Consider the following 23,659-nt stretch of genomic DNA (forward strand, 5'->3'; position numbering starts at 1 on the left):
TTCAGAATGTATATATTAGATTAAAAAGGAAATTAGATAAACATGAAAATATTCATTCCATATCTCATTATACTGCTACAATATCTCATTTTTTAGTAATATGGAAATTGAAATATTCGGTTTAAATACCAAAGAATCGTGATTTAAGATAATGATGGAAAACCTAAAAAATTAGAGTTTTCAAATTATACCAAGCATAGAAAAAACTAACATAGATTATTAAGAGGGATTGTTGATATGAAATTGATGAGAGGATCCAAAAACGTCCTAGACTGACGCGACCATTCGCCAACAGGTATATTGGATGTCTATATATATATATATAAGCTTTATACTCGTATTTGCTTGTAGCATTCACAATAAGAAAATCCTAAAAGCTTGTAATTTTTTTTTTATAATCTTTCATCAGTATAGTAGTGATGGATATGTTGCCGGAATTAACTACCGAGATACTTCAGCGCCTCCAAACTACAGAAATCGCTTTAACAAGCAAATGTGTATGCAAAGAATGGAATACTATCCTTGGGGACAAAAGAATTGGATTCCTTTTTGGTGTCACACCAAGAATGGGGAAAGATAAAGTTACCCAACTCTTTTATAAAGAGGAAGATTTCAGCCCGATCGTAACAGCCAACAATCATGATGCCCTGAATGATGGAACCCATGATGATTGGACTATGTTGCACCCAATAGTTGGATCTTGCAATGGTCTGGGTTTTTTTTTTATGTTTCACACCACGGCATACAAGATCCTGTATATATTATGAATCCAGAAACTGTTGACCACCTCCATCTGCAACAACTATGCATCCCAATTGCAACGGATCAAGTACTTTCGTGGTATCCACGATACAACGTAATTGGGGGTTTCAGATACTGTCAACGTACCAATGAGTACAAGGTAGTTCGAATTCACATGGATGGTAAAGTCCAAATAAACACTTTAGGAGACAAGAGGGGATGGAGGAACATAGCATGGGAGATTCCTTATACTTTTCGGAGTTCAGGTGTGTACACACATGGTTGTATTTTTTGGATAGATTGTTGTCAGCAAGATATTGGCCTAATATCTTTCAATTGGACACCGAGACGTTCCATCAACATTTTCCACCCCCGCATCATATTCCTGGGAGTGAATTTTGGATAAATACTTACCCATCACTTGGGATGGTCATGTTCGGAGTTCGCATTTTATTTTACTACATCCATGAGGGAATTGATCGGCCCCGGATAGATTTTTGGGCTCCCATTTCCAAAGAAAATATTCATACACGGGCACCTGGCGGGGAATGGAATTGGAATTCTGAGATAAGCATTTTCTTTAAAGAGAATGAATGGCCGACTCATAACCCGATAGCCTTTATAAATAACAAGGAACTCTTATTTTGGCAGAATAGGTGTTTATTGCGTTACAATACACTCACCAGAACTTGGACGGAAATTTGGGGGGCACTACCGTGGGAAACAAGGGTTGCAATTATTCCTCACATGAGGAGCGCTGTCTCGTTGAAGAATTTTGGTGGACAATCGGAAACGTGTACTCATGATGTCCATGCCACTAACACATTCCTAGGCTTATCTATGTAGCTTTTTTTCTTGCAGTTGTTTTTTTTTTTTTTTTTGGTATTTGGATTTTTTTCTATGCTGAAATGTACAATTTATTCCTTGGGTTATTTATGTTGCTTTTTTTTTCCTTGTATTTTTGTTTTTGTTTTGGTGTTTGGATTTTTTCTATGTTGAAATGTTCAATTTCGTGCATCAACATGAAAGTGTTGCCGCTAAATGTTGGGTCATTGTTTAACTAGCCAACATTTGGTTTTTTCCTTTTTTTGCGTTACACCTATGGTCCAGCCGGCCGGGCCACCCCAACCGACCTAGGTAATTAAATTAAAAAGGAAATTAGATAAATATGAAAATATTCATTCCATATATCTCATGAGATCATAATTTATTTTAGTTTGTTATGTTCGTTATGTATATTAGATTAAAAAGGAAATTAGATAAACATGAAAATATTCATTCCATATCTCCTTATATTGATAGAATATTCGATGTAAATACCAAAGAATAGGTGATTTAAGATAATGATGGAAAACCTAAGAAATTAGGGTTTTCCTTAGAAATATATATAAATTACACCAAGCATAGAAAAAATTAACATAGAGTATTAAGAGGAAAAAATGAGTTCTGCTAAGAGGGACTGTAGAGATGAAACTGAAGAGAGGATCCAAAAATGTCCTCGACTGATGGCTGGTCCTCGTAAATTGAGGATTATCATTACTGTGGACGGAATAACTACTGTTCCTGGTGTTCCTCTCGACGCTGTTTGTTGTAGTGTAATTAGTTCTGTTGTCAGTAGTGTTGACAATGATGATGTTCCTATTTATGCTGATGTTATTCCTGGTGTTCCTCTGGACGCTGTAATCAGTAGCGTTGAGGATGCTGATGTTCCTGCTTATGCTGATGTTCCTACTGTAAATGATGATGCTCCTGCTTCTATTATTGAAATTATTGATGAAGATCGTCCCGATGTTCCAGATATGGCAGATAATCCAAAAGTTAACAAGCATGATCTTAACAAGCATGTGGAGCCTGATGAAGCAAAAAATGACAAATCTGAGGATGACAAGGCGCCCAAGCCTGCTGGTTGGAGTGATCAGGTTCACCTCAGCATTGCAAGAAGAATTGTTTGAAGATGGGGGATGGTTCATTTGATATGTTTTTTTTGATGATATGGTTTGATTTATCGATTTCATTTTGTGGGCGCTTTGAAAGTTGTTTTTGTTTCTTGTTTCGTTTGCTAATTTTGTCATTTAGAAGAAGGTGATGTTTATGAATTCTTTTATTATTTAGGTATTGGAATCATGAAATAAATCAGATAATTATTTACAAGTTCATAGAGTTTATAGAATGCAATATATACTCTTGCAAATTTATTTATTTATGAGGTGTGCATTCTTTTGGAAAAATAAATATAATTAGCTGAAAGAACGGAGGAAATGTAGAAAAATACAGTTCCCCCCACCCCCACCCCCACCCCCACCCCCACCCTGTAAACAAGAATCAATTTATCACTTTAGGTCTGATCTTATTATCTCCTTGCCAATACTTTTAACAAAAATACGAGTTTGAACAAGTAAAGTGCTATTGAAAGTAAAGTACTGCTATACGACGATGTTAATGATAATGATCTTTGCGTGGAATTGGATGAGAATGAGGAACCAGACTAATCTGACAAAGAACCAGACTCATCTAACAAGTTCTTTGCTTTTTAAACAGGGTTTTTGATGACCATTTTGTTTTCAGTGGTGGTTTTATTTTTTTTTAAGTACTGCACTAGATGGAGGCTTTTTACGCTGATAGATAGGTTGACATTTATGTGATGAATGATTCACGTTGAACTTTATGTTTTCTGGAAATGATGAACATGAAAATGGATGGGTTTAGTTTATTTATCTTTATTAGCTTACTGTATGATTAGAATAATACGTTTCCTACATAGGTGCCACTAATAATTCATACGTTTCCTCCCTAAACCAAGAATAATACAGGAGACAACCCAGCTTAAAATTATTAAGGTAAATATTATTCGAAATAGGAAAGTATTTTTTTCTATAGCCTCTTCTCGAGTTGGTTAGAGATAGGAAACAAAATTTCGAAAATTTTGGGAAACAATTTTATCATAACTGTCTACGATATTCTCTCATAAAATAAGGAAACTAACCATATTGGTTACACATCAAAAATTTGGAAATAAAAAAAAGAAACACCAAAAATATTTTGTTTGGCGGGTGATGAAAATGGATTTTACTGGGCGGGATGATTTCAAAAGGAAAATCAATTCCCGCCTGATGGTTTGGTTAAATTCCAAAAAGAAAAAGAAAGATGAGTTCGATCTACTTTTTCAGTTTTTATTACTCGATTCATTCTCTCTATGAAATCATAATTCTACTACTATCGTCTCTAATCTTTACAAGGAACCTACCTCTTCAGACTCGATCTTTGTTGTTGGTATTATTTCTACAACCCATTATCGAATGAATATTAAATTGATGTTAGATTTTTGTTCGATCTCATGGAATCAGATGTTAGATCTTATAGGTTTACTAGTTAAAGCATGATTAGGGTTTTTATTCTATCACTTCTTATAGGTTTACTAGTTAAAGCATGAGTAGGGTTTTTATTTCTACTATCTCTAATCTTTACAAGGAATCTACCTCTTTAAACTCGATCTTTGTTGCTGGTAATATTTCTACAACCCATTATCGAATGAATATTAAATTTATGTTAGATTTTTTGTTTGATCTCATGGAATCAGATGTTAGATCTTATAGGTTTACTTGTTAAAGCATGATTAGGGTTTTTATTCGGCTGTATCAAAGAACAAGTTAATGACAATCACGGGTTGTACGATGAGATGTGATTTCATTTTGTTACAACAATAATTTTAGGCTTAAGTTACATGCATGAACTATTATAAGATTTAGGTAAGGATCTTTCTTCATGTTACTTAGTTAGGCTTTACTAGTTAGTTAGGTTTTACAAAATAAAAATAAAAATAAAAAACTTAACGATGCTAATTTTTTTCTAGGGTTTTGTATTGTTTTGTTTGGGTTGGATTTTGATTGAGAGTTAATAACTCTACTTTGATCGACGATGTTGTGTCAATCATATTTATATACAAGGCTTCTCAAGATTTAATCATTTGAGTCTGTTACTTGGCGAGCCTGTAACGTGTATTTTAAGTTGCCACTTTTAATAATACCATGTGCTGGTTGGCCAATTTGACTATATCTTCAAGCTAAAAATGGATAATCATTATCTGGTGCTTTAGTGCTCTTGGCTTTTGTAACAAAAAGTTATATAAGACCGTTTAACCGGTACCTTTCGCTTTGTGGATAACACAATAATCATGAGGAGATTTTGTGTGTTGCAGTGATGTTTTAGCCTCAAGTTACATGCATCACTGAGTTCATGTTTGTTTTCTTTTCATATAATAGAAAATAGGTGTAACACATGTTGCCTATCCTGTTAGGTTTAGCTAATATTTTCCAAAATAAGCTCAAATTCCTAACTGAGATGCACGTACCTACACAGCTTTTGTCATGGCAGAAGATGATGATTACGACCAATGGAGGGAATCAGATGTTGAGGGGGATTCTGATGAAGAAACGGTGGATTTAGATGAGAGTCATGATGACATTGTACAATCAGATGACGATGATGGTGGAGATATGCTCCACACTGCTAGATTTGAAGACTTAACAGGTAATGTGCGAAACCTTGTACTTACTTGTTTCTACTTAAACATCACATGGTTTCATATGTTGCCTCGGTTATTTCCAGAGTCAGAAGATTCTGAAAATGATGATTTGGAGGTGTTAGAAGAAAAAGAATTGGAAAATGCTCCAGAAGCAGAAAAGCAGCCACAACAAGAAGACTCTACAGAAGTGATCATAAAAGAGAGGGGAATGACAAGAATGTTGAAGCTGCATAGAGACTTCTCGATAAAAGATGCCAAAAGAAGGGATATTGAATTTGACAAAATGTTCCGGCCTATTGGTAACCATAGAATTGAATTCAGTAGTTACCTAGGCTATTTGGTCCGTGATATGGTTGGCATAAAACATTTATGTTGGAAGGAAGTCCCTTCAACAACAAAATAAAATATGTGGGAGAAAATTCTGGTATGCATATGCGGTTATCAATTCGTCGTTTTTGTTGTCGAACTGTGAGTCTGTGATGAACATAAATTAGTTGTTATTGCAGTTTCATTATGAGGTGCCCCATTGTAGATGGTGGATTTTCGACAAAGGGTAGAATTGTAAAACTATACTCCAGATTTGGCAACCGGATGAGTATTGAGGCTCATGCCTCTCATTAAAGCATGAAAGCTCATGTCATAAAATCTCTGACTGAGAAGGCTGTCTCTCAGAGTACATGTAGATGTGTTGTCTCTCAGCTGAGGCCACGACACATCTCATGAATACTGAGCAATTTCAGTAATTACTCCGGATTCGACAATCGGATGAGTATCAAGACTCATGTATCTATGCATGAAATCTCATGCCACCTCTGATGGAGAAAGTCTCTCAGAGAAGATGAAGATGTGCAGTCTCTCAGCTGAGGCCACGACACATCTCATACTGTATAGAATCGAAAGATTGGGCGGCTCCTAGACAGCATGTCTGCTAGTATAGAGCGACAACGTCTTCGGGATGTAACCAGATTTTCCCCGACTATGCAAGAGGAATATGACACTCCAGCAAGTTCATATTGCTCAACCCTCAGATAATTAATGCTCCTAGACATGAAGCCCTTCTAGTATAGAGCAAGCAATCAATTATCTTAAATCGTCTGACTATCCAGCAATATTCTACGAGCCATCGTCTAAATATCCAGCAATATTCTACGAGTCGTCAATTAATCGCCTGAATATTCAACAATATTCTACGATTCCTCGTTATATTTCGTTACTTCAATCTGTGGTTCTTCCCAGCAGAATTCCGCAGGTTAGTAATAAATATTCAACGGAACAGGCATCTGAGCATCGAATAAGCCCTGACAAAAATGGTGCAAGTGTAATTAGCAGATAATGCACATACCAGCATTTTGAATGCACGAACGAGCATTTCAAAAATACGAACGAACGAGGAACCTATGCAAAATAGGAAGGGAAAATAATAATAATAAAATATAAAACAAAAGAGCCAGGGGACTAGGCTCACCAGCCGGCCAGTCATGTCATGACTACTCCCGCGCCGAATTTTATATTTTACCATATTTTTACTATTTTCATGATCTCATGAAAATCCTCTCGTTCGAGCAAATTTCCTTTATTTCAAAGAAATTATCTAAATCACATGATTTTATCAAAAAATAATAAAATTAGGGAAAGGTGTCGCGGGACCGCCTACCGTCCGGTCATGCCTTAGCCGTGGCCGGTCCCACACCTCACGTCCCATTATTTTATTATTCCTTCTCAAATTATGAAAATTCCTTGATTTTATGAATTTTCCCTAAAATCATGAAAATTACCTAATTTCATGTATTTTTTTTCTAAATCACATGATTTTATCAAAAAATAATAAAATTAGGGAAAGATGTCGCGGGACCACCAGCTGGACGGTCATGCCTTGGCCGTGGCCGGTCCCACACCTTAGTCCCATTATTTTATTATTCCTTCTCAAATTATGAAAATTCCTTGATTTTATGAATTTTCCCTAAAATTACCTAATTTCATGTATTTTATCTAAAATCATGGAAAATATTAAAAATTAGAAAAAACTTGTGGGACCGGGCTCTAGCCGGTCGTACATGCCCATTATTTTATTATTATTTGGTGTTTTGTTTCCTGATTTCATGTAAACTCCATGATTTCAACAAAATATCTTGGTTTTCAACAAATCCCTTTGATTTTATGAAAATTATTTAAAATCATCAAAATTACATAAAATTGGGAAGAGTGCCTTGGGACCCGCGCCCAGTGGCCGGCCGGCCATGCCACGGCCATTGCCGGTCCCACACTCCCATTCCCTATTTTATATTTTAATTTATGTCTCTCATCTCATGGAAGTTCCCTAATTTCGCCAAACTCTCCAGTTTCATGGAATTTCCCTTAAATCAGAGAAAAATACATAAACTAACATAAACTGGGAAAATCATGTGGGACCGCGTGTCAGCCGACCGGCCATGCCCTAGTCGTGGCTGGTCCCACACCTTGTGATTCCTTGTTTATTTATTATTTTCATCATCTCATGTATTTTTCCCAGTTTCAGCAAAACCATGGATTTTTCATATTTTCTCCAAATGTTGCTCAAACGTGCATAAGAAAATAACAAAATTCTCAGGACTGAAGCACGGACACTATGGTGACACCGGCACATCCCCTTGACCGACCAAGGGTGACCCTGAGGCTTGCAAACAACTGGTCCCGCATGTTTTAATGATTTTAACCTAATTTGCTCAGTTGCTCATATTAGGTTCGAACTCTTTCCAAAAAATTGGAAATTCGCTCAAACGACCATCTACTGGTCCCACGACCATCAAGAGCCGGTCTCATGACCTCTTGGTCGGCCCCTCATATTTTCTACATCAGGTTTTATGATTTGTTGCTCACACGAGCATTATTTCAGTAAATGATTAAATCAACATTTAATCATTCTTTCACCAACTGGTCCTCAAGAGACTTTGGTATTTTTGCTCATTCGAGCATTTGGGCGTTATATGGTGAACCCGTCATCCCATGTAGCCGGTCCTCTGTTGATTTGCAATAAATCATCATTTCGGTAAAATTAGGGTTTTGAATCCAGAGCTCTGCAGAAACGTGATTCTGTTCAGATTCGAACACTCCGATAATTTTATGTTGATTCCATGATTGATATTCATATTTATTGTGCTCGACTCAGCAGTCAGTAACTTAAATTAACATTTTATTTGGTCCAGCTACCAACAATTCATCAAAAGAACAATATTTGTTCAAACTAGCAATATTTGCTCGAACTAGCAATATTCGCTCGAACCGGCAATATTTACTCAATTAGCAATATTCGCTCAGACTAGCAATATTTGCTCAAATCAAAGAATATTGGTTCAACTATCAATATTCAACAATTTAGCAACACAATTTTGCTCGTCTTAGGTTATGATGATACCTCGTCTCAGCAGACACATTAAATTCATGAGTTTCGAAACATTTGCTAATCACGTTCAACTCAGCAATACATGGACTCGTCGTCCCATAAAGTCAGCAACTGACTCCACAATCACGATATTTCAATCGTGTCACATGGGGGGACACTAACTAGGGTTTTGGTCTGGAGGTCTACGGCACGTGTGTTCACCCACGATGAGAATGTGAGCAAGTCGTGCAATCAGTTGGAAGAGTCAGCAAAGTAGTGGGTGGAAAGTTAACCAAGTCTCCGCACGATGAGTAATTGGTTTTAACATGATTTCCCCATTTCCCATTCTCTGATTCCAGCAACTGTCACACTTCATGGGATCATGGTGTTTTCAACTACGACATTATAAAATGTCCCTGAATCCTGATTGAAAAGGGATAGGTTTTTCGACCAATCGAAGAACATTCGCCAAAACGAGCAATTTCTCATCAAAGTTCATACAGACAATCTTTCGTCTACACGAACTCACAGAAATTACTCTCAATTAGCAAAATTCAATCATTCAGAGCATTTTCACACGGAATTCATAACACACTTACAATCTCAGATCACCATTGATCTCACGCATTTCTCAGCTTCCCTCCTACAGATCAACCCATTCTCTCTTGTGACCGAATTGACTCTGGAACGACCATTGTTCTTGGTTTAGGCCGAGGTCTTATAGATTGATCTCTCGAACTTAAAGCACTCCCTTCTTGCAGTCCATCTGTGTAAGGTTCAACATTTCGCTCGGTTCAAGGAGTCTCCACACGGTCGACTCTTCAATTCCGTAAAAACCAGCAAATCGTTTTCCCCCACTCACACCCATGAATATAAGCAAGCGGTCATGAAGCGTCTACCTGTTCAGCTGCGGGACTTCATAAGGAAATTGTACAACAATCATGTAAAACCCTTCATGGGAATTCCGCACAAACTAAGAACTTTCCCCAAAAAGTACGAAACGGTAATGGACCAAGAGAACTGGGACAATTACCTTAATCATGTGCTAAAATCGGCTATATTTAAGGTATGGAATACACATTGCTTTTTCTGATTTTGTGTTTCGTTCTTATTTTCTATCCCAGCATACTAATGAAATTATTTCTATTTTCTCTGCAAGAAAAATTCGGAGAGGGGAAAAAAGGCAATATCACAATCCAAGTTCCCACATCGGACGGGACGAGGAGGATACTCAGGATCAAAACTAAAATTAGTAAGTCTGTTGTCTTATTTATTATACACTGCACAGTAAAACCGGCCATATCAGATACTTCTGTTTTGTATGTCGTGATATATATGCAGAAACTTAAAACGGTATAGGGATGTGTCCTCTTACACCAATCTGTAATTTTGTCACATTAGACGCTTTGGAATATGTTTTCTGTTTTACACAGTTAATATCTGTGCGAATGTAAATCCTTACTTGTTTCTGCTAACTATTAGGTCCAAAGCGGAAATGTTGCCGAAGAATATCTTGAATACCGGTGCTTCATGTGGGCAAGAGCACGCGAAAACAAAGACGGAATTGTTCCAGACGAGTTTTTCAGGAAGAAGACATCTGAAGTTGTGAGAAAACAGAAACTTTACAGTCCTCATGTTTTTAACCAAAGTAAGTGCACAGTAATTGCGCAAGGTTTAAATCAGAATTTAACACATTATTTGAACAGGAAGAGAAGCGAAAGATGATTCGAGAGGGAACTCTAACGGTTGGTCATAACGAGGATGCCCTAACAGTTGCGATCGGCCCAGATAAGGGTGGACGTGTCAAGGGGGCTGGCTTTGGAGTGACGGCAACCCTTTACTTTCCAAATGGAAGAAAACCAAGACACTCGAAAGAGAACGATGAACTGCGTGAAAACCTGAAAGCTAAGGAGAAAGAATTAGATTCTACTAAAAATGCGTATCAGAGATTGACAGATAACTTGTTATCTCAAGGAGTTGACATTACGAAAATTATGGGAAACAGTATCAGCAAGTCTGGAGGAGAGGTAAGTGAACCGAGTTTTGATTAGATTATGTAATTTTTTGAAAAAATTGGCAGACTGTATATGATTTTTTTCAAACAATGTGTTCAACTACAGTCACAGGATGCAGGACCTATCAACGCCTCCAATCGATCTAAGAATAACATAGGTCCAGAATCAGTTAAGCAACTTCAAAAAAAACATGGGAAATCCGGTCCGCATAAGTCATCTAAAAGAACCAAAGGGTCCGCGAAGAGGGTCTCTCCGTGTACTAAAACTCCGAACGTTTTTACTGAATCCCAGCCGTCTTTAGTATCAAAAAAGAAGACTTCGTCTCATTCATCCACTGGGGAATCTCAGAATGTGCCATCTGAAAAAGTTACCATTGATGTATGGTTTTCCAACGCGTTTAAATTTTGAATCTTCCATTTACTATCTCTCATGCGCCTTGTGTTTCTGCAGGGCACTGGATGCAAACTTTGGTTTGGAGAAAAGGACAACATTATTGCCATTGGTAGAGCTTACTCTTCAAAGAAGGTATCTTATAAAATGAAGTCAGGAATGACGGGTGAGGTTATATGCTATAGCGTCATGGTTAGTGAAGTACTAAATGAAACCATCAAATTACCCTTTGGCACATCTTCTGGGATAAAAACTTTAAAAGATGTTGGTGATGCTGAAATTTGTTGGCCATCAAATCAAACCATCTTGGATCAAAAGGTTGGTTGCTATGCTTGTTTGCTTTATTAACTCATTGGATATGTTTTTATAAAAACCAGTTTTATATATATATCTTGTTTCATATAAGAGACGAATATCTTATCAGCTATATGAATCACGGACGTTAGTGTATATTTTAGAGAACCTTATAGAACGAGATATGTGGTTAGCTATTTGATTGTGAGTCAGTTGTGCATTTTGCTTAAATGGTTTCACTACAAAAACAAGGTACAACTTTCATTTCAATTTTCTGATACAGGTAAGTGAACCAAAACATTCTGAGGCTGTGAAATCACCGGATCTACTCAACGGAAGCCAATCTCGTATCGCAATATCTGAAAAAGTTCCGAAGGTATGTGTTTTAAACCAGTTACGTGATCTTAAGACCATATGAGTATGAAATATGCTATCAACTACTATATGAATCACAGATTCTAGGGTGTATTTTGGAGAACCTTGTATATTTGTTACCTATTCATCCGTGTCTTCGCATTCACGGTGGAATTTGGCATATTTGTCACCCGAATATGGAATATTACTCTACTGCTACAGGTAAGTCAACAAAATTATTCGGGAAAACATACTCTGGATGTGACATTAAAAGATCCACCTAGTCGGAGCCAATCTGAGATCACGACAACTAAAGCAGTTTCTCCGATATCTGTTTTATTTTTACATGCATTTTAAATCTCAATTTGTTTTGAAGTTTTCGCTTGAAGATGTTCATATGCCATATATTTCTGCAGGGTAGAAGGTGCAACCTTTTTGACGAGCTGTCTAAGGAAAACATCCTTGCTAGAGGTAGAGCTTTTATGTTAACAGGAAAACAACAATTACATGGAAAGGATGGGTTGGAGGTTGATTGCCACAAAATACTGATTGATGAAGTAATAAAACTGAATTTCTGTCTACCCGTACGATTTGCTGGTATGGAAACATTAGGGCAAACTTTTGGAAAAGCGATTCCTTGGCCAAAGTATGGTGTTTAGTTTACCGAGCCTGCTAAGAAGGTTAGTTGCTTGGCTTGTTTGATTTGTAAGTAGAATATACATAAACCAGTCTATCAATTATATGAATCACCGATCCAAGTGTAAATTAGAGAACCTAGAAAAATAGAAACATGTGTAACTTTAAAAAGTAACTAATAACTCTTTTAATCTTATGCAGAACCCTACCAGTAATTCACAACCAACTACTTCTCTGTGGAAGTCTCCTTCACGTAGCAACCCTTCTGATGGATCTAAGAAGAAGTCTCCTAATCTTATGCAGAACTCTACCAGTAATTCCCAACCAAATCCTTCAATATCTCTAGAGAAGTCGTGCACATCTATGGCAGAACCTATGGCTAAGACATCTAATGGAGTATTTTTTTTCTTCGTAAATCTATATTGATAATCCTAGCAGCTTCTGTTTATATGATGTTCATATGCCGTATCTCCGCAGAAAGCAAAATACGACTTTTGGAATGAATCTAGGGGAAACGTCGTTGCTAGAGGCAGTATTTTTCCTAAGGTGCCTAACCATAAAATACATCAACAAGAGCTTCCTGAACACTGTTATGCTGCCAATATTCTGGAGGTCATAGACAACGTTACATGTGGACGGTCAACGTTACATCTGAACGGTCAATATTGCATCATCTTAAACGAGATCCAACGGTACCTAATACAGCCACGTGGATGAAGGTAATTGTAAATTGGCGTGGCAAAATATCACATATAGCCACGCTATATGGCGTGTCTATAGGTTCTTCAATGAACGGCTCACAACGTTACATGTGGACGGTGTAGGATGCATATAATTTAACGGTCAATATTGCATCATCTAAAATGAGATCCAACGATTCTTAATACGGCCACATGGATCAAGGTAATTGTAAATTGGCGTGGCTAAATATCACATATAGCCACGCTCTTTGGGGCGTGTCTATAGGAAATCAGTGAACGGCTCACAACGTTACATGTGGACGGTGAAGGATGCATATAATTGAACGGTCAATATTGCATCATCTTAAATGAGATCCAACGATTCCTAATACGGCCACGTGGATCAAGGTAATTGTAAATTGGCGTGGCTAAATAGCACATATAGCCACGCTATATGGGGCGTGTCTATAGGATATCCAATCAACGGCTCACAACATTACATGTGGACGGTGAAGGATGTATATAATTTAACGGTCAATATTGCATCATCTTAAATGAGATCCAACGGTTCGACTTAAATTGTGTGTTTATAGGTAACCAATAGCCACACCATTTTTTTTTGCGTGTCCATAGCATAATCAATAGCCACGCCAAAAAACAATTGCGTGTCCATAGGATAACCTATAGCCACGCCAAAAAAACTTTTGTGTCTATAGGTAACCAACAACCACACCATTTTTGTTTTTGCGTGTCTATAGGATAACCAATAGCCACGCCAAAATACAATTGCGTGTCCATAGAATAACCAATGGCCACGCCAAAAAAAACTTGTGTGTCTATAAAGATACAATGGCCACGCCAAAAAGAAACTTTTGTGTCTATAGGGTACCAATGGACACACTAAAACAATAAATTGAGTGTCTATAGGGTATCGGTACTTAAGTTTTTGGGACACTCTATGACAACGCCTATGGGTTTTGGAGTGTCTATTTCATGCAACAATAGACACGCAAGGTAGACGTGGCTATAGAATAACATTAAGACACGCCATCATACCTAAAACCACGCGAGCAGAAACCACGCCAAGTCCAAACCAAAATGGCGTGTCTAAAACCCTATGGACACGCCAATTTAGCGTGGCTAAAGGGTCATTTTGTACTAGTGAACTATTATTTTCCTGCAATCCTCCTAATCCAACCAAGGCCCAAAGAACTTGAAAGGGATACTGCCATATTTTCAATTAGGATTGGAATTGAGCATGATGGGGTGATGATCAGACCTAATGTTCAACATATTATAAATGGTTGTGTTAGGATAAAGAAGTAGCCAACTTTCAGTTGCTAATCCTCTATCAAGTCTTTGTTCAGTGAGGGCAAAGCCCTTTCTTTTGTTTGACCAAGTAAAGAGACAACCAGTAAAACCAAGATCCGCTAAATCTAGATTAAGAATTTTGTTGTTGAACAAAGTAGCTTTAGAAGAATTTTTCAGTGTCATGAAGGATAAAATTAAATTCACCAATAATCAACCAAGGATGTTAGTTGGTGGATGCTGTTTTATCTAACATTTTCCAAGAATCAGCTTTACTAGAAGTATCATAGGGGCTACTATAGTAGCCAGTGAAAAGCCAAGGGGGATATTTGCGGAGCTGACTATAGCATTGATATGGTTTAAAGAGAAGTCAACAATGTCAATAGAGAGATTACTTTTCCATATCAATGCTAAGCCTCCAGCAGTGCCACTTGACCCTCCTGGATTGACAAACCAGGAGTTGTTGACACTAATCTCATGCATAATTTTCTTAAGATTTTCCTGTTTTTGCTTAGTTTTATAGATAAATATAATATCAGGGTTTAGCTTTTTGAGCATCTCATTTAGGTCAATCTTGTCATCTCTGGTGCCTAACCCTTGGCAATTCCAATCCAGAAGCAATGAAAAATTTCCAAAAGTAGGACACATTAGGATACTTGGAATTTAGTCTCCTAGTGATATTATCATAATATTTAGTTATGTGAGTTAGAATATTATAGCACAGATTTGAGTAAAATAAGATAATAGAGAGGAGGAGAGGGGAATAAACCATGCTAGCAGATGTGGAATTTCCCAAGGTACCATTAGGCGCCAAAGAGAGAGTTCCATTATTCTATGTGAAGGTTTCATCCAGGTCCTTGAATCTCTTGAGCTTTTCAGTGTCAGTGCAGTTGAGGTTCTTATCATCATCATTGTAAGTTGGGTTCTTTCTCTTGGTATCAGGGAGGGTGGTCAATAATGGGTTGGAACTTTGATCCTCAAAGATATGAGCTTTTTTCTTTTCTTTACAGTCCTCTTTCTTTTTCAGACCAATTTCAGCCTCCATTCTAGTCTTGATTTGAGCAAAAGTAGGGAGGGTGTTTAAGGGGAAAGCTTTTGGGGGTGGAGAAGCAGGGAAGTAAGTATTAGCAACAGCAACTACTGGATGTTGAGGGTTTTCTGTAGTGCTGGTGTTGTTGGCTCTTGCAGCTTTCATCTTTGAGAGTTTTTTCTTATAAGTGCCTATAATTTTCTTGGTCATATCTAACCTTCTGTTTCTGATTTGACAAGCAAGGATGGGGAGAATTTGATTCATCAGCAGTGGAAGGATGGTCTCCAAAGGTGATAGGATTGCTAGAGGAAGAAGCAATGTTTGCTATGGCTTTTTTATAAATCTAACTTCTTAGCATTCTTCATCTTAGCTTCAAATTCAGCCGCAACATCAGCATCAGAGTAAGGTATGTAAATAACATCTTTTCCAGCTTGGACATTTTTTTGTGGGGTTATTGGTGGGGGTGATGGTTGGGGTGTTGGTACAAGTTGTTATTGAGAATGGTTGTAATTTGGTGAAGTAGTACAAAGGGGACCTGGGTGATCAAGAATTCTGCAAACTTTACAAAACTTTATGCCATTAAGAGCATAAGCAAATTCCAGCCAGTGAGAGAGAGTAGGGGTTTCAAAAGTTTCAATGCCAAACCTGAGAGGTCTAGTGACATTAATGGTAAGTTTTACTTCCAGTTTTTTTTTTTCAAATCTATCTCTTCCATATGGCTTTTTAGCATCTTGATAGACTCCAACTGGTTTGACTATGTTTCTGATATCAGGAATGATGTGTGCTGGGATTCTCTTAATGAGTAACCAAATCATGACCTTTAAGAAGAATGTCGTTTTGGTCTAACTGAGTATAAATTTTTGTTTCTTTCCTGTGTAAAACAACACAAAATAAAAGTAATCGCACCAGAAAATACGTGAAGTACATACCACGGCAAAATCAAACACAAGATATCCCGTTTTATTATGATATAAAGTAATGGGATGTTATACTAAAATGAAGATTTACTTTTAATAATCTCTTCGTTACTATTATAAAGACGGAATAAATCAAAATTCTTATATTAAGAAATAATTTCGGTTTCTCAAATATCCATATCCTTTTTCTTTCTGTTTTAACTTTTATCATATTCCCAACATCAGAACCATCGATTGATGAGGGGATCCGTGGACACTTTTAGATGCACATTATCACATATTTTCTCCCAGAACAATAATGAATTCAAATCTAATATTTTGGTGATACGTTCCTACCAAATATGAGAATGATCCAAAATATCAAACCTTACCATCTACCGATCTTAATTTCAACCATTAAAACAGCTGATATTCAAAGGCGTGGATGGTGGTGTTATACGTCCTGAGATCATTTTTTGTAGGAATGTAAAGTTTTATAAGAGAAACGTATCATCAAAATATTAAATTTAAATTCATTATCGTTTAGGATTTGTGAAAAAATGACACAAATCATGTATGATATTGTGCATCTAAGAATGTCCGCGGATCATACATCTTAATTGATATCCAAACAACATAAATAAACGGGGGTATAATACTGAAAAGTCATAGTTTACCTATCCATTGAAGTCATTAGATCCTCCGATGATTAAGTTTTGATTATTTGTTAAGCACTGATCCTCCAATTATTAAGTTTTAATTATTTGCTAAGCACTGACATACAAACTAAGTGTTGGTAGAAACTTGTTTAAATAATCCCTTTAAAAATTAAAAACTTGTTTAACTAATGAACTTAAAATTTTATTTTAACTATTATGTTTAGGAATTAAAAATTTGTTTAAATAATCCCTATAGAAATTAAAAACTTGTTTTGGTTGTAATCCATTGAGGAATTAAAATTTGTTTTAATTTTAATCTTGATTAATTCATGCATGTGCATACATGCACTAGGCATGGCAAGTGTCTCAGCCCACCCATGAGTAAGCAACCTTAAGGTCATAAGATCAATTTTAACCAAGACCAAAAAACTAAAGCACATTAAAAAAGACTCATTTTCTCTAACAATGATTGGTTCATCGTGGATATACCATTCTTAAAATGACAACTTCCAACTAATTAAGGGTGTGCTCTTTGGTTAATCAGCTCTTGAATGATATAAATATGTGACATGAGATGTCTAGCACAAAATGAATATTTGCAGAGAACACTGAGTCTTGTCTAAAGCGACAACGTGAGAGGTAAGAACACTACGTACGTACTACTGATTCAATCATGGTAAGAGGTGGAGGGAGATTACCATCTGACGTGCTAAACAAATCATGTATTCTTGTCATTGGTAAGATTTTTGGAATCTGTTTTTTCTTCCTTCTGACCCCAGTTCTATCATTTTATTAGAGTTGTATTCCAATTAAGACCATTTTTTTTTTTGGTAGCTGGTGTGGAGAGGTTTGCGTTCAAAGCGGTTACATCAAATCTTGTAACATATCTGACAGAGATGTTGAAGATGAGCAATTCAATAGCGGCAAAAACAGTGAGCACTTGGGCTGGAATTTCATTCTTGTTACCATTGTTTGGAGCATTTCTTGCAGACTCCTATCTGGATAGATATTCTACCATTTTTGCATCTTCTATTGTTTATGTTGCTGTAAGTATTTACTTACGGAATTCAACACTTCATAGACAAACATATAATTTTGAGCAAGCTGATTAATTGACATTATTTTGTTGGTTAAGGGTAAGAAGTTAGTGCATCGCGATTATGTCGCCCTACCCACAAATATATCGGAGGCAGGCGAACTTGAGTAAGCTCCTCTCTTTCATTTGATGTACACTCTCTCCTAAGGCTTAGTCTTATGGGCTAGATATTTAGCTGCTAGATTGGCCATCCACATCCATGGGCAACCTCCTAACTCCCATGGGATGGCCAATCTAGCAGCGAAACGCCTAACAATTCGGCGTTAAACGCCTAACACTAGAGCGTTTGAGAAACGCCGAACCAAGCGACTTTTGACCATAGTCAGCTAAGTTGACGCGCCGCTCTGTTCGACGTGGAGAAGAGTCGATACATTCACAGAAACTCGACCTTTCCTCCATTCTCAGTTCTTCTCACAAAAATGTCCCCTTTCTCTACCGCAAATGATTCTCAAAGATTTTGAGTTCTAGAAGTTGGTTTACGAATTCCTCAAGTGGGTTTGTGCATCATCAAATTTGTGATTGATTCAAGGTGGTTTGGTGCGGTTCCATCCACGAAATCATTCAAGGTAAGAAATTTAAGTTTTAGGTTTAAAGTTTATGATTTATGATTTTTGGTGCGATTTCAATGAATTTGATGATTGATATTTGGTATTTAGATGATGTAGATGATATGTGTATGACTTAATTTGATTATTTGTGATGTTTTTTTTAGGAATTTAATTTGATTATGTGTGATGAATAGAAATGAAATTTTGATTTTTGTGATGAAAATGAATTATAATTTGTATGCTAATTTGATTAGTTGTATGATGAAAATGAATTTGTATGATAATTTGATTAGTTATATGATGAAAATGAATGATAATGAATTTGTATGATAGTTTGATATGGATGAATTGAGTATGGATGAAAATGAATGATAATGATATTTTAGTTGTATGAGATGAATGATAATGAATTATAATGATAATTAGTATGATTAAAATGGATGAAAATGAATGATAATGATATACTTTTTGATCTTTGTTATTGATAAATTTTAGCCCGTTATGGATTGGACCATATCCCTTAAACTAAAGTGATAATGTTTTAAGTTATTTAGAAGTAGGATTTCAATTTCAATGTATTTATTTATGTTTTAAGTTATTTAGAAGTAGGATTTCAATTTCAATGTAGCTTTTTATGTTTTAAGTTATTTTAATTTAATGTATTTTTTAAATTTCTTCTAAACATTGTAACTTTGTTTTGCAATGTAATGGAAGATTACAAATTCTCAAACGGCTACATTTACTTTGATAAATTTTCAAATTTTGAAACAAACTACGATTGAAAGAAATTGCAAAACATGTAGAAATAGAATTCTGGGAAAAAATAGCCGTTGGTTAAAAAAAGAGTCAAGCGCTGGATGGTGCGGCGTCAGAGACGAACGCCGAATGGAACAACGTCCAAACTAGCGCCTAACAGTTCGACGTTGATTCTCTGGAATATTCGCATAACGCCGAATCATCCAGCGTTTCTGTCACTTTTTGAGCGACGCACTATTCAGCGTTTCAATCTCGCTGATAGTTGAACTGCGAGCAAATGCTAGGAGAGAGAAGTAGCCAGATAGAGTGTTAACTTTTTTCCCACACTTTTTTCTTAATTTGCAACACTTTTTGGCCAATCTAGCAATCCAACCTAGCCCATAGGGGTTAACCTAAATGTATTATATCTCGTAGGGTAATATTGTTTTTTAACTCAAGTTATACATTTGATGCCGTACAACATACACACTTACCTGCAGAGCAAGCCTAGACGATTCTTTTCTTAATTTAGTTTTTCTTAGAGTTTTGTTTTTGGTTAACCTCTTCTTTCTTTATTTAGTTTGTTAAGTCGGTCATCTAATGCCTACTTAAGTTTGAGTCATGTTTCAAGTTAAGACACATTATTATTTGATTATTGAAGCTTAAACTAAATATCTCGTCTTTATACCTTGTTCTTCCTGCAATCTTAGCTTTATTCAATCTTCTCTCGACGTCTTTTAATCTTTTCTCATCTCTGCAAATATCCTTATTGCATTCTTCTGTTAGGTTCTGCGCTAACATTTCATTTTGTAGCCCTCAGCAGACACCACTATGTATCCAGCATTCTGGCAATCGACAGTCAAACAACACGGCAAACAAGCCTAACGGTGAAGTGCCAGTAGTTGGTACAGTTGAGGGAACAGAATATGTATGGAGGCTAATGCCAATTTGGGGAATGTTATTAATATTTGCAATAATCTTTCAACAACCAGCAACTTTCTTCACAAAACAAGGCAAGGCAATGAAGAGAAATATGGGTAACCATTTTATGATCCCTCCCGCAGCATTACAGAGTGCGATAAATGTTTCTGTAATTTTTTTAACGGCTTTACATGACAAAATAGTAACACCAGTTTATCGAATAATTAGCGTAGGAATTAGGCTTAGTTTGGAATTGCTGCGGCTTTTGTAAAAACACTTTTGTGCTGTGCGTTGTTGTGCTGTGCTGTGAGAAAAAAACAGTTAGACGTTTGGTAAAATATTAACTAAAGTTAAAGCTGATTAAAAAAATAATCAAAGTGTGCTTGGTAAAATATCAGATTCAACCATTGTTGTTGTGGCAAATGACAATAACAAACATATCTCTGAAAATAATTTTATTCAATTTTATTGGGTTTAAAAGCAATTATTTTTTTTATTATTAAATATAAATATATAAAATATTAAATTTACTAATTGTTACTATTATTCTAATAGTTAAAAAATGTATTTTACTAAACCACTTTTTAATATATATATATATATATAGAATTTTCAAACAAAAAATCAAACTAAAATTAAGTAATTATTTTATTTTTGACAAATTAACTGAAATTGTATCATAAAATAGTTTTAAAATAAAATATAATAATATTTAAAGAATAAAAAATAAAAAATTGATTGTATATATATTTAAGGATAACTTTTGTCATTTACAAAATAAAGTAGGGACAAAAAGGATAGATCAAACATTAAATTTTGGTGGGACCAAAACTTATGCTTTTGTAGCTTTTAAAAGCTCCTCCTCCCCAGTTTTTGAAAATTAAGGAATTTGGGAAGTGCTTTGGATAAAAAACACTTTGATTTTTTTTTACCAAATACCAATTTCAAAAATTATTGACATATATAGGTTTTGAAAGTGATTTTGGAAAAATAAAAACATTACCAAACGCCTTAATGTGATGCGAAGGATGGGTTTTGGTATGTTTTTACCAGTAATTGCTATGTCAACTGCAGCAATTGTTGAGGCAAAAAGACTTGAAATTAGTAGAAGAGAAACATCCATGGGTTCGGTACTTCGATTCCATTATGATATTCTGGTTATTGCCTCAGTATATCATCTTGGGTATTTCGGATGTTTTTACAGTTGTTGGTATGCAGAAGTTCTTTTACAGCGAAGTTCCTAATCTTAGTATCGTTCATGGAGCTTGTTACAAGTGATCGCGATGGAAAGCATAGTTGGTTTTCAGATGATATGACTGAGGCCCGACTAAACAATTACTACTCGTTATTAGCATTGTCAAGTGCATTAAGCTTGTTTTTCTTTGCAATTTACTCGCATAAGTACTACAAGTTGGTGAGCTGAAACACAGCAAGATTGCAAATGAATTATAAGAAAGTTATATTAACTCAGTGTGAGATGGTAGGGATTTATCTAGTACTTCTTCTGGCTAGGACTTAGGTTACTGAGTCTCTTCATTGTCCGCCTGTCCATTAAATGTTCAGTATTGATGCTCTCCGGAGAGCTTATGATGTTAATTAAATGTAAAGGTAGTTGTAATCGTGTTTGATTACTAAGTTTATTGGATAAATAAATTTTGGAGTATATTCTCTACTGTACGCACAACTTTCTAAGAGTTGTAGACGAGACATTTTAATCATTCAAGTCACGAGTGATAATCTTATCCCTCCAAATACTTCTCTTAGTCGAACATATAGTTGGGTCATTTTGTTTCAATCGCTATGGGAACAGAATCTTAGGTCATTTTGTTTTGTTTTATTTTGAAGCACAGAATCTTAGGTGACTCATAACTAATGCCTGAGAACTCAATCATTCTCCGAGAGTACTAATCCGTGCTGGCTAGCACCAGTTACGCCCGAATCAGTAAGTATAACATCTGCCACGAAGCAAAGAATCGCCTACTCTACGAAAAAGGTATGCAACTCATAGAGAAAACTACTACATCGACACAGTAGTTGAGTGTCGTGTTTTTATGTTCGGTTGAAGCATGTTTAGAAAAAATGGTGAAAGTGCATATAACCTAGCAAAGGCAAGTATCAACACTACTGTGATCGAGTACTTCTCTTAACTATTTTCACTATGTCAATAATCATATAAAAATGCTAAAAGACATAACCTGGACAGAATAGAAACCATGTCGTTCTGGACATTACATACAGAATTAGATGGAGTCCTTTAGATAGCTCACAAAAGGCAACCTATACAACTATCCTGTTTACTAGAAATATAATCGCCTAAAAATCATTCCTGCTCTTCAATCCTAGGAAGCCTGCATATGCCAAAAAAAGAAAAGAAAAAAAACACAGCAAAGTTAGAATGATCAAGTAGCAGAGAAACAAATAGGAAAACGCTTGATGATCAAAGAACTAAGAGCCATGGATTTGGTGAAGTTGAGTTGTAGCTCAGATTGGATTTCGGTTATGGCCACACCAAGCCTCAGATTTTGGAGGGACTTGTTAATCCCCTTTATCCTTCCCCAAACTCAACCTAAACAAAGCATATGGATAGAGCCTTCATGCAAGTTACCTATTCCACTCTTATATTAATGCATTCGCTAACAATTCTTATACCCATCCAAAATCAATTGAACTCATGTACAGCCAATTCAAAACCAAACTTAGGGGAAAATATTCAAACACCATTCCTAGAAATATTTTGATATGGCTTAGATGCTAAGGATATGACTGGCAAAATATACAACTAGGTTAGGTTGCATATAGTGAAAACTACAGGGAGACCCATTCTCCCAGATTTTTCCACTGTGAAACCCACGCTCCCAAAACTACAGGCGCGCACCCATTTTTTGGAAGAAAATTATTCTGAGACCCACAATTTATAAAATTCGGTTGTCCTTCTTTTTTCTTCTTCATCATCTTCAGTTCTTTTTAACTCAGATAGGGAAATCGAAGAATTGAGACAACGAAGATTCGAGGGAGAGTTTTCTACTATGATGAAGACAGATGATTTTGGTTGAGTCAAAGAAGAAACTGAGGTTGGGGTTTTGTCAATCAGATGTAAGGTTGCTGCTCAAGAAAAGGAAACAGGATCTGTGAGATTTTGAAATCCAAACAGATGAGAAGAAATTGCTGATTTTGAATTGCGAAAAATGGGTTGTAGTCTGTGTGTTGATTGGAAAGGAAGAGGAATTCGAAGGTGGGTCTGTGATGGATGGGAAATTCATTCCGTTCCTCTCCCGCGCTACTTCTCTCTCAGTTGACAATCTTGAGATGGTTGGGAAATTCATTGATTTCAAGTGACAATTCTATCTTCAAAATCAGGTATTGTATCCAGTGAAATCGAAGTATGCAATTGTTTTGGTTCATTTTTCCATCGCAACTTATCATCCGATCTGAATTTAGGTTTTTTTTTTGCTTGTTTGTTGATTTTGACGGATTAA

At 36.1% G+C, this 23,659-nt stretch overlaps 1 protein-coding gene across 1 annotated transcript; it reads left to right on the top strand.

Moving 5' to 3' along the window:
* Positions 1-17,556: 17,556 nt before the first annotated feature.
* Positions 17,557-21,461, top strand: LOC113279202 (protein NRT1/ PTR FAMILY 5.8-like). The gene is made up of 5 exons (XM_026527902.1): positions 17,557-17,620; positions 17,718-17,929; positions 18,019-18,086; positions 20,076-20,352; positions 21,258-21,461. Exons 1-5 carry the CDS (start codon positions 17,557-17,559, stop codon positions 21,459-21,461), a joined length of 825 nt encoding a protein of 274 aa, XP_026383687.1.
* Positions 21,462-23,659: the final 2,198 nt, after the last annotated feature.

The sequence above is a fragment of the Papaver somniferum genome, chromosome 5, assembly GCF_003573695.1.
Source record: "Papaver somniferum cultivar HN1 chromosome 5, ASM357369v1, whole genome shotgun sequence".
Taxonomy (NCBI): domain Eukaryota; kingdom Viridiplantae; phylum Streptophyta; class Magnoliopsida; order Ranunculales; family Papaveraceae; genus Papaver; species Papaver somniferum.

Excerpts from the sequence above, each read along its gene's own strand:
- LOC113279202 (XM_026527902.1), top strand. The coding sequence starts at position 17,557 with ATGGTAAGAGGTGGAGGGAGATTACCATCTGACGTGCTAAACAAATCA. Across the intron at positions 17,930-18,018 it reads CTTCTATTGTTTATGTTGCT|GGTAAGAAGTTAGTGCATCG; the intron begins GTAAGTATTTAC and ends TTGTTGGTTAAG. Across the intron at positions 20,353-21,257 it reads AGAGTGCGATAAATGTTTCT|CAATTGTTGAGGCAAAAAGA; the intron begins GTAATTTTTTTA and ends TGTCAACTGCAG.